This window comes from Meles meles, chromosome 9 (assembly GCF_922984935.1).
Source record: "Meles meles chromosome 9, mMelMel3.1 paternal haplotype, whole genome shotgun sequence".
In the NCBI taxonomy this organism is placed as follows: Eukaryota; Metazoa; Chordata; class Mammalia; order Carnivora; family Mustelidae; genus Meles; species Meles meles.
Genome location: NC_060074.1, coordinates 66,216,069 through 66,231,526, shown reverse-complemented (window position 1 = coordinate 66,231,526; position 15,458 = coordinate 66,216,069). Strand labels below are relative to the sequence as shown.

General features: G+C 37.5%; 1 protein-coding gene across 3 annotated transcripts in view; it reads left to right on the top strand.

Annotated features, from left to right (window-relative positions):
- Positions 1-15,458, top strand: part of ABCB11 (ATP binding cassette subfamily B member 11) — a 97,646-nt gene that overhangs the window by 23,960 nt on the left and 58,228 nt on the right. For all 3 annotated transcript variants that reach the window (XM_046019401.1, XM_046019400.1, XM_046019402.1), the window contains 3 exons: positions 11,806-11,893; positions 13,227-13,360; positions 15,040-15,211. In XM_046019401.1, coding sequence (XP_045875357.1) covers positions 11,806-11,893; positions 13,227-13,360; positions 15,040-15,211 — 394 coding nt within the window. The remainder of the gene's footprint in view (positions 1-11,805; positions 11,894-13,226; positions 13,361-15,039; positions 15,212-15,458) is intronic.

Below are 15,458 nucleotides of genomic sequence, written 5' to 3'. Positions count from 1 at the left end.
TGGTGTTTAGATCTAGTCAGTAAAATCATCATTAAATCAGAGACCATTCAAATAAATATGTGGTTACAGCTGGTTAGTACTTGACAGAAAAATACAAGAAAATATACAATGTGTAGAATTATGTTTTTAAAAATAATAAGCTTACTCATTAGAAACAAATTTCCTAATGTCTAAATATAAATGTTTCTTTTCTAAATATGGAAGTAAGATTCAGGACAGTTTGTATAAAATAGTTACTGTTGTCAATGACAGTCTTTTAATTTTAAGTCTTTTATGTTGGAAGACAAAAATGAATTGCTTTTTACAGAGTAGTTCGACTACAAAAATGTAAGGTTAATTACCTCCCCCTTTGAAAAAAGTGCATTCAGACTTATGTATGATGTAAATTGACCCAAATCTATTAATAACATTTATGAAGGTAAATTTTCGAGGGAAAATTCCTGAAAGTATAGGATGTTATGCCCTAAAATTTGGTAATAAATGTTAGGCTAAAATTTGAGACATGTCCCTGATAACAAGTGTCCATAAATATTTATTAGATAATTTAAAGAGTGAATCTACCATTAACATCTATATCACTAACATCCAGTAGAAAGGAATTTTCCGTGGCTACCCATCACTCACACTTTAGTTATTCTTACTAGGTCATATACTTGAAAGTGAGCAAATAGTGCAAAGCAAATGGGGGCTTTCAGAAGCTCATTGGCTTTGGCTGAATTTATAGGATACAGAACATGTAAATGGATATTTGTCCTTTTTAAAAAATTTCATATGAATTTCTGGAATTGTGTAAACCTTGTCTTTCTCAGGTTTTTTCTTTATGAGGATCTCCTTTGATGAGTTAAATACTTTAATTGTGAATTATTATGGTCCCTGACATGACTCCTGCTTTACTTCTGGGTAAATATTTGTTTAGCTTTTATGTAGTTAAGATCACTGTGAAAATGGACTTGGGTGGAACAGAAGAGAAGGGACTGGACATTTTCCTACCTGTAAGTAGTTTACATGCCTTCAGAATTACTCAGCTGTTTTGCACCTTTTTCTTTGGAAAAAGTATATCATTAAAAGTGTAATTTCTCCACCTATTATAATAAGTATATTAGTCTTGGGCAAGGCTACTCCATGATTTTATCAACATTAGCAGGCATGTGTAATAGTAGGAACTGGTTTTGCTCTTTCATTTCACTGGTTGTTTTCCACATATCAGTTATAATCCATTGGATGGAATTTTTAGGCAAGCCTTCCAAATGATTCTCAGTGCATAATGCTGAAAAGTATGATAGAACATCAGGCCTCCTGATTAGTTTATCAGAATTTATTTGTTCAGAATAATCAAATAGTAAGACAAAAGAATGAAAAATGACTGAAAGGGAAGTTCAAAGAGTCCAAATACCACAGTGCAGCTTCTTTCTACTTTCTTTTTTTTTTTAAAGATTTTATTTATTTGACAGACAGAGATCACAAGTAGGCAGAGAGGCAGGCAGAGAGAGAGGAGGAAGCAGACTCCCCAGCGAGCAGAGAGCCCGATGTGGGGCTCGATCCCAGGACCCTGGGATCATGACCTGAGCCAAAGGCAGAGGCTTTAACCCACTGAGCCACCCAGGCGCCCCTCTACTTTCTTTTAACCAACTGAAGTGTAAAAATTCAAATGGAAGCCACAAAGCCTTGTGACTTAATTGTGGAAGTAACATACCATACTTTCTGCCATTCTCTGCAGCCATTGAGAAGTCCGATTCCTCATTTCCCCCACATGTGAATGCATTAAAGTAGAAATCAGCCTGTATTTTCTCTTGGATTTCAGTCTGCTTTCTTAGCAATGTACAGATAGTGTATGCATTCAAGCACTATACTGAAGTTAGACACTGTAAAACCATACACTTTTTAAAATAGTTTTATTAAGACATAATTTACATGCCATGAAATTTACCAACTTAAAGTGTACAACTCGATGGTTTTTAGTCTTTTGCAGAGTTGTGCCTCCACCACTATAATCAATTTTAGAACATTTTTATTACTACAAAAAGAAACCCCATATCCCTTAACTATCATTCTCTGATTCCCTCATTCCCCCCCTCAGTCCTAGACAACCACAAATCTACCTTCTGGCTCTGTAGATTTACCTATTCTGGCCATTTCATACAAATGGAATCCCACAATATGGGGTCCTTTGTGATTGGCTTCTTCAACTGAACATAATGTTTTCAAGGTTCATCATATCATAGCATGAATTAGCACAGCCTAGCATGTGTCTATCCTGGAGAGTGTTCCATGTGCACTTGTGGGGAATATGTATTATGCTGTTATTGAATGGAATGTTCAAAAGATGTCTGTCAGCACTAATTGGTTTTTGGTGTTACTCAAGTCTTCTATTCCTAGTTGTTCTATCCAATACTGAAAATATAGAGTTGTAATCTCTGACTATTATCAATGAATTATTTCTACCCTTGAATCTGTCACCCTTTGCTTCATGTATTTGGGGGCTCCGTTTTTAGATGCATATATATTTAAATTATCTATAATCTTTCTATAGATTGACCCTTTATAATTACAAAATGGTTTTTATTTCTAGTAACAATTTTTTAAAGTTTGTCTTATATTAGTATAGCCACTCTTGGTTTGTTTTTACCAAGACACATTTTTGTGTCTTGCTTTTTACCATGACATATCTTTTTTCCATACTACTTTCAACTTGCTCATATCTTTGAATTTAAATATGTCTCCTTCAGACAGCCTACAGTTGGAGCTTGTATTTCAATTTTTTATAATTTATCCAGTCTCACAATCTCTGCCTTTTGATTGGATTATTTAATCCATTACATGTAAAACCAATCTACCTAAGAGTCTAAAAAAGTGGGTAGGAGAAGGTTAGAGATCTCAGGACCCAAATAATGACATGGTTGTGTATTTCATGGATTTTCTTTAGGCTTCATATATACTAGATTGGGTGTTGGGAAGCTGTAACCTAGAAATACAATTATGTACAGACCACAAAGGACTCAATAAAATTCTGCTCTCTCTAGACAATAGACCATAAAGAGGCAGCCTGGCAAAAGAATTTCAGGCAGTTACTGTTCTACTCAAGCCAACACCACAGAACAAAACAAAACACACATAACCTTACTCTTATCCATGGCAGCAACATTGAATTGGGGACCTAGACTTTCATCTTTGCCAGGTATCAATGAGCCACTGCCCTGTCTCTCCCCTACCCAACTCCTGTGGTGTCAGTGAAGAATATGTGGAGGCCTGAACCATCCCCATTGTAATGAAAAACCTCTCCCCTACCTGCTTGGGTAGGATCAGAGAGTCAGGACATTCATCACCACCCCCATGGAAGAGAAAATCAAGACATTTTCAGATGAGGGAAATGAAGAGAATTTATTGTCAGCTGACTTACTTAAAAGAATGGCTAAAGGAAGTTCTTTGAACAGAAAGGAAACAATAAAAGAAACCTTGGATATTAAGTAGGAAGAACATGGTAAGCAAAACTTCCCTTCTTTTCCTGAGTTTTCTAAATTATGTTTGAGGGTGGAAGCAAAAATGCTAACATTGTCTGATATAGTTCTATTGTAATACTATCTGAGGTGAGTGTGATTTGGAAATATTAAAGACAATTAAATCATTAACAGGGGAGAATAAATGTATATAAAGGGAGGCAGTGTTTTTATACCCTGCGCAAACTGGTAAAATGACAACACTAGCTGACTATAATAAGTGATATATCTATAATGGAATTCCTAGAGCAACCACTAAAAAAGCTATTCAAAGAGATACAGTCAAAACCACTACAGATAAATTAAAACTGAATTCTAAAAAATGTTTGAGGGGCACCTGGCTGGAGCAGTCTGTTAAGCATTTGACTCTTGATCTCAGCTCATGTCTTGATCTCAGGGTTGTGAGTTCAAGCCCAACATAGAGCTCCATGCTAGGTGTGGAGCCTACTTAAAATAAAATAAGAAAATTAAATAAAATTAAATTAAAATTTTAAAAAAAAGTTTGAGTAGCACATAAGAAAGCAGGGGGAAGAAAACAGAAAAATATAAAACAGAGAGAACAAACAGAAAAGAAAAAAAATGTTACATTTGAGCCCTAACATATCAATAATTATATTAAATTTGTGATTTATTTTATTTTTTAAAAAGATTTTATTTATGTATTTGACAGAGAGAGAGATCACAAGTAGGCAGAGAGGCAGGCAGAGAGAGAGGGGGAAGCAGGCTCCTTGCTGAGCAGAGAGCGCAATGTGGGGCTTGAGCCCAGGACCCTGAGATTATGACCTGAGCCAAAGGCAGAGTCTTAACCCTCTGAGCCACCCAGGCACCCCAAATTTAAGTGATTTAAATCTACTAAATAAGACAGGGATTGGCAGAATGGATTTTAAAATAACCCAACTACATGCTATTTATGAGGAAATCACTTTAACTAAAAAATAGAGGCAAGTCGAGGGGTGCCTGGGTGGCTGAGTTAGTTAAGCATCTGACTCTTGGTTTTGGCTCAGGTCGTGATCCCAGGGTTATGAGATGGAGCCCCATGTTGGGCTCTGTGTTCAGCTGAGAGTCTACTTGAGATTCTTCTTTCTCTCCCTCTGCCCCTCTTCCTGCTCACACTTTCTCTCTCTAAAGAATGGAAAAAGATTTATCATGCAAACACTAATCAAAAGAAGAAGAAATGGCTATACTGATATGAAATAAAATAGACTTTGGAACAAAGAAAATTACAGAGACAAAGAGAGAAATTGTACAATGATAAATGGGTCAATCTGCCATAAAGACATAGCAATCTTTTTTTTTTCCATTTTTTTATTTTTTCAGCGTAACAGTATTCATTCTTTTTGCACAACACCCAGTGCTCCATGCAAAACGTGCCCTCCCCATTACCCACCACCTGTTCCCCCAACATCCCACCCCTGACCCTTCAAAACCCTCAGGTTGTTTTTCAGAGTCCATAGTCTCTTATGGTTCACCTCCCCTTCCAATTTTTTTTTTAATAAACATATAATGTATTTTTATCCCCAGGGGTACAGGTCTGTGAATCGCCAGGTTTACACACTTCACAGCACTCACGATAGCACTTACCCTCCCCAATGTCCATAGCCCCCTCCCCAAGACATAGCAATCTTAAATGTGTACTCACCAAACAACAGAATTGCAAAACATGTGAAGCAACAACTGATAGAATGGAAAGGAAAAAGAGACAAATCAAAATTACAGTAAACCCCTTAAATATCCATCTCTCACCAATTTGTAGAACAGGTAGACATTAAATTATCACGGATATAGAAGAACTCAACACCAGCAACCAACGGGATCTAATTGACATCTATAGAACATTCCACTCAACAACCACATAATACACATTCTTTTCAAGAGCCTATGGGGCATATGCCAAGACCGACCATACCCTGAGCCATGAAACAAACCTCAACAAATGCAAAATACTTGAAATTATAGAGTGCATTCTCTGACTACAATGGAATCAAAGTAGAAATCAAAACTAGAGGTAATGGAAATCCCCCCAGATACTTGGGAATCAGACTATAGACATCTAAATACTCCATAGATCAAAGATGAAGTCTCAAGGGAAAAGTTTTAAAAATTAAACTGAGTGACAGGGAAAAAGAAAATGTGAAAATCTGTAGGACACAGCTCATACAGGGCTGAGAGGAAAATTTATATCACTAAATGCATACATTACAAAAGAGGAAACATTGAAAATTAAACATCTAAGCTTCCAACTCAAAAACCTAGAAAAAGAGCAAAATAAGTCCACTGAAAATGTATGAGAAGAAATAATAAAGATAAAACAAACAAATATAGAAAATCAATGAAATACACCATGACCAAGTAGAGTGTATTCTAGAGAAGCATACATTGTTCAGTATTAGGAAAAGTCAATGTAATCCACCATGTTAATGGGCTAATATAGAAAAACTACACAATGCTCTCCATCAACATAGAAAAAGCATTTAAAATTTCAATATCCATCCATAATAAAAACTCTCAGAAAACTAGGAACGGAAAGGAACTTCTTTAACTTAAGAAAGGACATCTAAAAAAAAGTCCTATGGCTAACATTATACTCAAAAGTGGAAGACTGAATATTTTCTCCCTAAGACTGGAAACAAGGCAAGGATAGAGGCTTTTGCTACTATTATTCAACACATTACTCAAAGTTCTAGCTTATACAATAAGGAAGGAAAGGAATACTGATTTAATACTGAATGCTACTGAACTGTACACTTAAAAATGGTTAAGTTGGTAAATTTTATGTTATGTGTTCTTTATTACAATCAAAACATTTGTAATGAAAAAAATACAGATCTAAAAGGAAGAAATATAACTGTTCATTTTGGAGATGATATCGTCAACATAGAAAAGCTGAAAGGATATACAAAAATATCCTAGAACCAATAAATGAGTTTGGCAAAGTCATAAAATACCAAATACCAAATAAATAAACAAAATTAGTGGTATTTCTACATACTAACAATGAACACGTGGACACCAAAATTCAAAATATAGTGCCAAAAAATAAAATAAAACAAAAGAAAAGAAAATAAACATCATGCCATTTATAATTGCTCAAAAATTTTATTTAGGTGCAAATCTAACAAAACATGTATAGGACTTACATGCTGAAAAATGCAAAATGCTGATGAAAGAAATCAAAGGCCTAAATAGACGGAGAGACATACTTGCTCATGAATTGGAAAATTCAATATAATAAAGATGTTAATTCCCTCAAGCTGACATATAGCTTTAATAAAATTCCTATCAAAATCTCAGCAAGATATTTTATAGATATAGACAAGATAACTCTAAAATTTATATTAAAAGGCAAAAGAACTAGAATATCTAAAACAACTTTGAAAAAGAAGAATAAAATGTGAGGAAACAATCTACCTGATTTCAAGACATGTTATATAGCTACAGCAATCAAGGTTGTGTGGTATTAACAGAAGAACAGAACAGAGAACTCAAACATAGACCCATGCAAACATGTCCAATTGGTTGTTGGCAAAGGTAGAAAAGAAATTCAATGGAGAAAATATAAACTATTTATCAAATGGTGCATGACTAGTTGGACATCCATGGGCAAAAAATGAGCCCATACAAAAAATAGCTCAAAATGGATTTTGGACTTAAATGTAAAAAATAAACTGTGAACTTTTAGAAAAATATGTAGGTGACCATTTTTGTGTCTAAGGCCAGACAAAGAGCTTTTAGACTTGACACTAAAAGAACAATCCATAAAAAGAAAAATTGGTGAATTGAATTTCATCAAAATGGAGAACTTGTGCTCTGGAAGACCCAGGGAAGAGGATGAAAAAAAAAAGCTACAGACTGGGAGAGCATATTTGTGAATTACATATCTAAAAAAGGACTAGGATCTATAAAATTCGAAGAACTCTCCAAATTCAATGGTTCAGAAAACTCCAATTTGAATATGGTAAAAACACATGATCAAGCATTTCACTAGGGATATAAAGACAGCAAATGAGCACATGAGAAGATATTTAGCCACATTAGTGGTTAGGGAATGCAAATTAAAATCAAAATGAGGTATCAGCACAAATCTGTTAGAATGGGTAAAATAAAAATAATAGTAACACCAGAGCTGGTGGGGTTGTGGAGGAACCGGATCACTTACACCTTGCTGGTGGGAATGTAAAATGGTGCAGCCACTCTGGAAAATAGTTTGGCCATTAAAAAGGAGTTAAATGTGCAAATACTATAACCCAGAAATTCTATTGTTGGGGATTTATCCCAGAGAAGTGAAAACCTATGTTTACATAAAAAACTGTACATAAAGGTTACAGACACTTTATTTGTAACAGAAAAAAAACTGGAAACCCTTCAGTGGGCGAGTGGTTCAGCAAACTGTGATACATCTATACCACCGAATATGACTTAACAATAAACAGGAACAAATAATTTATGAAACTCCCTGTTAAGCAATGCACCTTGTTGTAAAGACCTCCTAGGTATTTAAAATGAAAGCCCTATGGCTTTAGTAAATCTGAAATCTTGAGGTATAGATTGAGTACTTTGATCTTATGGTGCATTTATTTTTCATTAAAAGCAAGGTAAGAATCCACATATCTTAATAATTTGTAAAATATATCTTACCTTTCCCCCTAATTGTCATATTTCTGCCTCCTTCTCTCTTAACACTCATTAACAAATGAACCTTAATGTAGTCAAATAGATGTTTGTCAATTTTGCTGTTAAAAAAGAAAGGCACCCATTTGGTGAGCCAAAACGCCTGCACACTTTAAAAACTCCTTCCCAGGATTTTATAACCGCAAGAAAACTTTCCACCTGATGATAAAAAAAATTTGATGTGCAGTCAAACGAGCCAAGCCAGCCTGCTCCTTTCCTTCCTATCAGTTTTTCTGATAGGTTTGTCCTGTTGTTCCAGAAATATTCTCAAGTAGTTTCTAAAACCCTAATAACTTCTTATCTCCAGGAATAAAATAAAAATAAGTTAACCATTCATCTCTGGGGTGCCTCAGGAGTGAACAGAATCATAAACTACACATGTCCTTATCCACACCATCCAGCAATGATATAATTCTCCTGAAGTTTGCCCTAATAAATTCTGGAGCTGGGTCAGTGCTCAGTACTTTTAATCTGAGTAGGTCTGTTTATTCCTGGCAGCTGCTTCTTTCACAGCAGCCATTTTATTGCCTCTGTGTGTGTAGGAGGAACACACCACAGGATATCTAAGTAAAACTTACTGACAAATACTCCCAGTTCTCTGTTTTGGGACGCCCAAATTTCATTTCACAATGAAAAATTTCACAGAAAACAAAGAGTATGGCCTCATTTACACATTAGAAGTCTTGTTCTCCATTATGCATTTTATATGGAGATACTTAACATTTGTGAGAACCTCTGATTGTGGATACTTATATATTTAAGTTTTCTAGGTCTTGTTCATTCTTGGGTTCCCTTAAACCATCATAAAAGACCAGAAATGTGTTGAACAGACATATTAGCTTTAGAGATGATCCCTCCAAAGAGGGGTTGACCAAGGTAATTATTTCCCTTCTTGATAAGTATTTTGAAAGTCAAAGCAAAATCAAGAAACATTTATGGAGGTATTTTGTCTGCTATGTGTAAGGTATTATACAAGGATTCAGGCAGTGTGAGCAAGCAGCTAAAACCAAGCCCTTGTCCTCAAGTGGCCTACAATCTTGCAAAACAAGCATAAATCTATTCAGTATAGATATAATCAATGAAGATATCAAATAATAGTGCAAGATGTCAATAAAATCTGGCGTGGAATAACGGTTTGTTCTGAATTAAAGAAATTATACTTAAACATTTGGTCTAGTTCAGTAGAGGAAGAGAACAATTCAAGCTTGAGTCACAGAAGGAAGCCCTGACAGGAAGCAGAGAGCACATCAGATGGGAACATCTATGCCCAAGACGCCGGTTTCCGGTTTTCTAAAGAAATGGATTTGCGGGGCGTCTGGGTGGCTCAGTATGTTAAAGCCTCTGCCTTTAGCTCAGGTCATGAACCCAGAGTCCTGGGATCGAGCTCCACATGATCCCAGTGTCCTGGGATCCAGTCTCAGCAGGGAGCCTGCTTCCCCGCTCTCTCTGCCTGCCTCTCTGCCTACTTGTGTGTGGTCTCTCTCTCTCTCTCTGTCAAATAAATAAATAAAATCTTAAAAAAAAAAGAAATGGACTCGCTATCATTTAGAGCATCCTCAAGGGTTAGAACTGTTAGTAACCAATATGTTAATTTCCTAAGTACACAATTCTTTATTTTCTGAAAACAATTTCAGACTAATTTGTGCCTCCCCTCCCTACGCCTGCCAATCTCCAAACCCTGTGCCAAAGTGTGGTAGTTGCACTGAAAAAACACTGTAGAGTTTTCTTGCTGTTCCCCACAAATTCTCACCTTAGAAATTGTCCCAGAGGGGCACCTGGGCTGCAGTTGACAGAAGGATTAGGCTGATAAACTATTTTTCTCCTTCTCTGGGATGATGACACATACATTTTTCAGTGTTACTTTGAGATAAGCTGTTGAAAAGCTGATTTGGTCCTGGAAGAGGTAGAGGTAAAGCTCCTGACTTACAGCCCGCACCTCTCTACCGGTGTCTTTGCAGACATCAGTCTAGCTTTTTAAACCTTTCCCTAGCAACCCTCAGTTTGTTTCCTGAGATTAAGAGTATGTTATGGTTTGTCTCTCTCTCTAGTTTCATATTGTTTCATTTTTCCCTTCCTTCCTCTATGATCAGAATTCTGTCTTGTTTCTCTAATTCCTCATATCGGGGAGATCATATGATAATTGTCTTTCTCTGATGGACTTATTTCGCTTAGCATGATACCCTCTAGTTCCATCCACATCATTGCAAATGTCAAGACTTCAGTTTTTGATGGCTGCATAGTATTCCATTTATATATATATATATACAACATCTTCTTTATCCATTCATCTGTCAATGGACATCTTGGCTCTTTCCATAGTTTGGCTATTGTGGACATTGCTGCTATAAACATTGGGGTGCATGTGCCCCTTTGGATCACTACATTTGTATCTTTACAAATGGGATAAATACCCAGTAGAGAAATTGCTGGGTCGTAGGGTAGCTCTATTTTCAACTTTTTGAATAATCTCCATATTATTTTCTGGAGTGGCTGCACCAGCTTGCATTCCCACCAACAGTGTAGGAGGGTTCCCCTTTCTCCGAATCCTCACCAACATCTGTCATTTCCTGACTTGTTAATTTTAGCCATTCTGACTTACATGAGGTGGTATCTGACTGTGGTCTGGATTTATATTTCCCTGATGCTGAGCGGTATTGAGCACTTTTTTATGTGTGTTGGCCATTTGGATATCTTCTTTGCAGAAATGTCTGTTCATGTCTTCTGCCCATTTCTTGATTGGATTAATTTGTTCTTTGGGTGTTGAGTTTCATAAGAGGACATGTGCTATGGCGAGCGTTGTGAACTGTGTAAGACTGATGATCCCAGACCTGTACCCCTGAAACAAATAATACAGTTTATGCTAATTAAAAAAAATAACCTCTCCCTCGCAGTGATTGCTCCATCGCTGCATAATGAGCATGAGGGAAGGGCCCTGGTAGACAGAGCACTGAGCTGCCATCTACTGCCCCTGGTTTCTAACAACTGCCAGTGAGTTATTTCTGCCCATAAACATGAAGGGGGTAGGGGCGCCTGGGTGGCTTGATGGGTCAAGCGTCTACCTTCAGCCAGGGGTCCTGGGATGGAGCCCTACATCAGGTTCCCTGCTCAGCAGGGAGTCTGCTTCTCCCTCTTTCTGCCCTTCCCCCCACTCATGCTCTCTCTCTCTCTCTCTCTCGCTCTCTCTCAAACAAATAAGTAAGATTTTTTCAAAAGTAAAAATAAGGGGCACCTGGGTGGCTCAGTGGGTTGAAGCCTCTGCCTTGGGCTCGGGTCATGGTACCGGGGTCCTGGGATCGGGCCCTGCGTCAGGCTCTCTGCTCAGCGGGGAGCCTGCTTCCCCTTCTCTCTCTACCTGCCTCTCTGCCTACTAGTGATCCCTGTCTGTCAAATAAATAAATAAAATTTTTAAAAAAAGTAAAAATAAAATGAAAACAAAGGGAGTAGGCATCTTTGCTGGGGTTGGTACCATGAGGTCTAGGGAGTGAGTTGTTGGATGGATGATAATTCTACATAGATAAGATGTCTTACCCGTATTTCATATACCATTTTCCTCTGTAATATATTATTACATTACCCACAAATGTAATCTTTGGTAAACTTGACCCTACTTCTGAATCTTAACATTTTTCCCCCTCTTTTGAAGGTTGCTGGACATTGAAAGTGAAATGATCAAATTTGCCAGTTACTATGCTGGAATCGCTTTGGTAGTACTTATCACAGGATATATTCAAGTGAGTGGTGCCAACATTTTATTTTTAGGTCAATATCTGGGCTCAGAGACATTATAATGAAATGCAAAGTGCACTCTAACTTTAAGTTGTTCAGAAGCCCTAAGGACTACAATTTTATTTGGAGGTGCAGGGGGCGGTGAGAGGAAGAATTCTTCTCAGACTGGGAGAAAATACAGACAATTGTCTAGAGAGACTGAGAATAGACTGAATTTCAATGTCTCCTCTATTTCATCTTCTAAACTCAAAAATAGGCGGTTGTGGGTGTGTTTGTAGAGGGAGTGTGGGTCCCCCAGAGAAAGCCAGACATGAGGAGTTGGAGAAAAGCAAACTTTACTTTCTTTTTTTCTTTCACTGCCAAAATCTCACCAACCTGTGTTCCAACCCCAAATCTGTAAACTGAATCTTAATGTAGTCTATATTTAAGCCATGGAAGGCCTGGAGTTACTTAACCCTTATTAAAGAAGAAAAATATTTCATCTTTTACCTTCTTCTGTAGAAAAAATAATGACTCTCCTCAACCTCCATTCATTCAAGAATTTCAAGAAGTTCATGTTCATTATAAAGAGAAATGAATCCATTTTCCCCATTCTGGTACTGAGAGTTTTAATGACAGCCTGACTTTGCTTGGTTGGGGATAGCTATCAGAAGATTCCCTGCTTATGTCATAATTTTTGTCTTCCTTTCTCTGAAAATCATTGTCCCACAGTCTGAAACCTATGCATACACGCTTGTTGGCAGGCCTCGCAGGGGGGAAAACTACACTCAGAAGTGCCATGCAAAAACAGGGATATAAGAGCAAGAATTTCTTGGGGCGCCTGGGTGGCTCAGTGGGTTGGGCCGCTGCCTTCCGCTCGGGTCGTGGTCTCGGGGTCCTGGGATCGGGTCCCGCATCGGGCTCTCTACTCGGCGGTGAGCCTGCTTCCCCCTCTCTCTCTCTCTCTCTCTGCCTGCCTGCCTCTCTGTCTACTTGTGATTTCTCTCTGTCGAATGAATAAATAAAATCTTAAAAAAAAAAAAAAAAAGCGCAAGAATTTCTTTTTGGCGCTGTGACCCTTCTTTCCGCATGTGGAAAGTGAAGTTTGGTAAGGTTAAATCAACAAGTGGCAAAGCCAAATTCGCACCCAACCCTTCCTGCTTCCCTGGCCACAGCTGTTCTGCTCATCCTCCTCTCAGCAGCAGGTGCTGAGCTCACTGCACTTCCCATGACTCGGCATTCTGTGACTCACTTTCCTCTCTTCCCCAGGGCTTATACTGAAAGTATTTTCTTCTGAAAAGTGAAGGAACAAAGGAATATTTTTAACATCACAATGCCCATTTCTTGCTCCATTTTCAGATATGCTTTTGGGTGATTGCTGCAGCTCGTCAGATACAGAAAATGAGAAAAATTTCCTTTAGGAAAGTAATGCGAATGGAAATAGGATGGTTTGACTGCAATTCCGTGGGAGAGCTGAATACAAGATTCTCTGAGTAAGTAGCTGGTAGGAGGTTTAAATATACGTGTGTATTTTTCATCATAGAACCCTTGTTTCTAAATTAAATAACAATTAGAAACACGTTTTCAGTCATTTTGGATAAATTTTATCTCTTAAATTGAGCTTTTATGGGTAGCATCATTTTTTCATAGGCCATGCTTTATCTGATATGGTCATTAACAATTGAAAGCTAGGATACTACAGTTTTGTTTGTAGGTCCTTGATCAAAATACTAGAAATGGAGGATTACAGAATGGAGTTAAAAGAAATAGGGCTGTGTGGCCTCTAAAAGAGAGACGGAGGGATGTCACAGTCCATTTATCTATAGGGAAAAAACAATGCACTTGCAATGAATTATCTTGCCTTGGTTGTTGAGGGCATTTCTGTACATAAAAACAAAGACCAAAAAAAAAAAAAGTCCAAAGTGTTTGAGAAAGATTCAAACTAAACAACTGGATTTAAATCTGGTTAATACCCAAAGACCCAAAGTTGGGGTCATTGATAGCCCCCCCTTCCCCTCTTCCTCCAGGTATTCTGAATGAGCCCTGAGTAATTAGAAGCAATTGAGCCCTACTGAATTGAACTCTGGGGTCCCATGAGGTCCCATGAGAGAGTGTGTATTACAGTGAAGATCAAAGACTGAATGTTGGGATACTTAGATTCTAGCACTCTTTCTGACCCTTATTTACTGTGACATTGAACAGATACTTAACCTTGCTAGAATACAATTGTCAAATCTCTGGGTAGTATTTTGATACTTTTTTTGCTGTTAAGTCCTGAACCCTGTTTATTCCATCTAAACAAGAGATGATGAGAATGTTCCTAGGAATATGAATTTAAAGTAATTATATTCAACCAATATTCTAGATGACTTCACTATACGCAAGCCATAAAGATAAGCCACACAAGTCCTGGTCTCAGGGAACTTACAGCCTAGTGGGAGGGATAAAGGTGCAAGGAAACAAATAAAGTTGACACATTGATGGCTTACTGTACTCTAAGCACTGTTCTATATACTTAACATATACTAACTAATCCTCATTACAACTTATTGAGGTAGGTTCTGTCATTATCCCCATTTCACAGATGAGGAAACTAAGGTACAGAAAGGTTAAGTAATTAGCCTAGGAAAAGTTTGTGTTCTTAACCACAGAGTCTGTGATCTTAACCACTATTCTATACTGTCTATAAGCAGAATGCAATAATTATATACGTGTACACATACATACACAGATTCATCACATTGCCGTGCAAGAACAGGGACAAGATACTAGTTTTCCCTTGGGCATTTTTATGAATTAGGTGGTGTGTGGGTTGCACCTCGAGACTAAAAGAGTTTAGCAGTTATAAAGAAGGAAAGAAGGACTCTTCAGGACAGACCAAGAATATGAGTTATAAGCAAGAAAGAAACAAATAAGATTATTTCTGAAAGTCTTTGTCAACATTGAATGGACACCAGTTGGGAAAACTGGGTTGAGGACAACCTTACTGGGCTGTATGGGAGGAAGAGGCTTGATGTCCTCACAGGCTATAGCAAGTTTTTTCAAATGTGAAAGGCTGTTTTCCACAGGCAGTGGGTACAGAGATGGCAGTAGAAGGGAAAGCCTGGGATTTCTCAACGAGAATTTGAATTGACCAAAATCAGTTTTAGTGATCGAAGCCTCTCATTTCTAGCGATATTAACAAAGTCAATGATGCCATTGCCGACCAAATGGGCATTTTCATTCAGCGCATGACCACGAGCATCTGTGGGTTCCTGTTGGGATTTTACCAGGGTTGGAAACTGACCTTGGTCATTATCTCTGTGAGCCCTCTTATCGGGATTGGAGCAGCCATCATTGGTCTGGTAAGAATGTCTTCTCACTTCTCCCCAAGACATCTGCACTAAGAAACAGCCAGAAATGTGAAATTCGATTCCTTTGTCCTATGTATGTTTAGTCAACATTATTTATCACTGTTTCAGTTCATTTTGTTTGGTTATCCTCAGTATCAAATAACATTCCATCAATCCAGGGGTTGATGCTGTTTTAATAACATAAATATTATTGTATTAATAACAGTAACAACTACATTTGTTGAGCATTTACTATTTT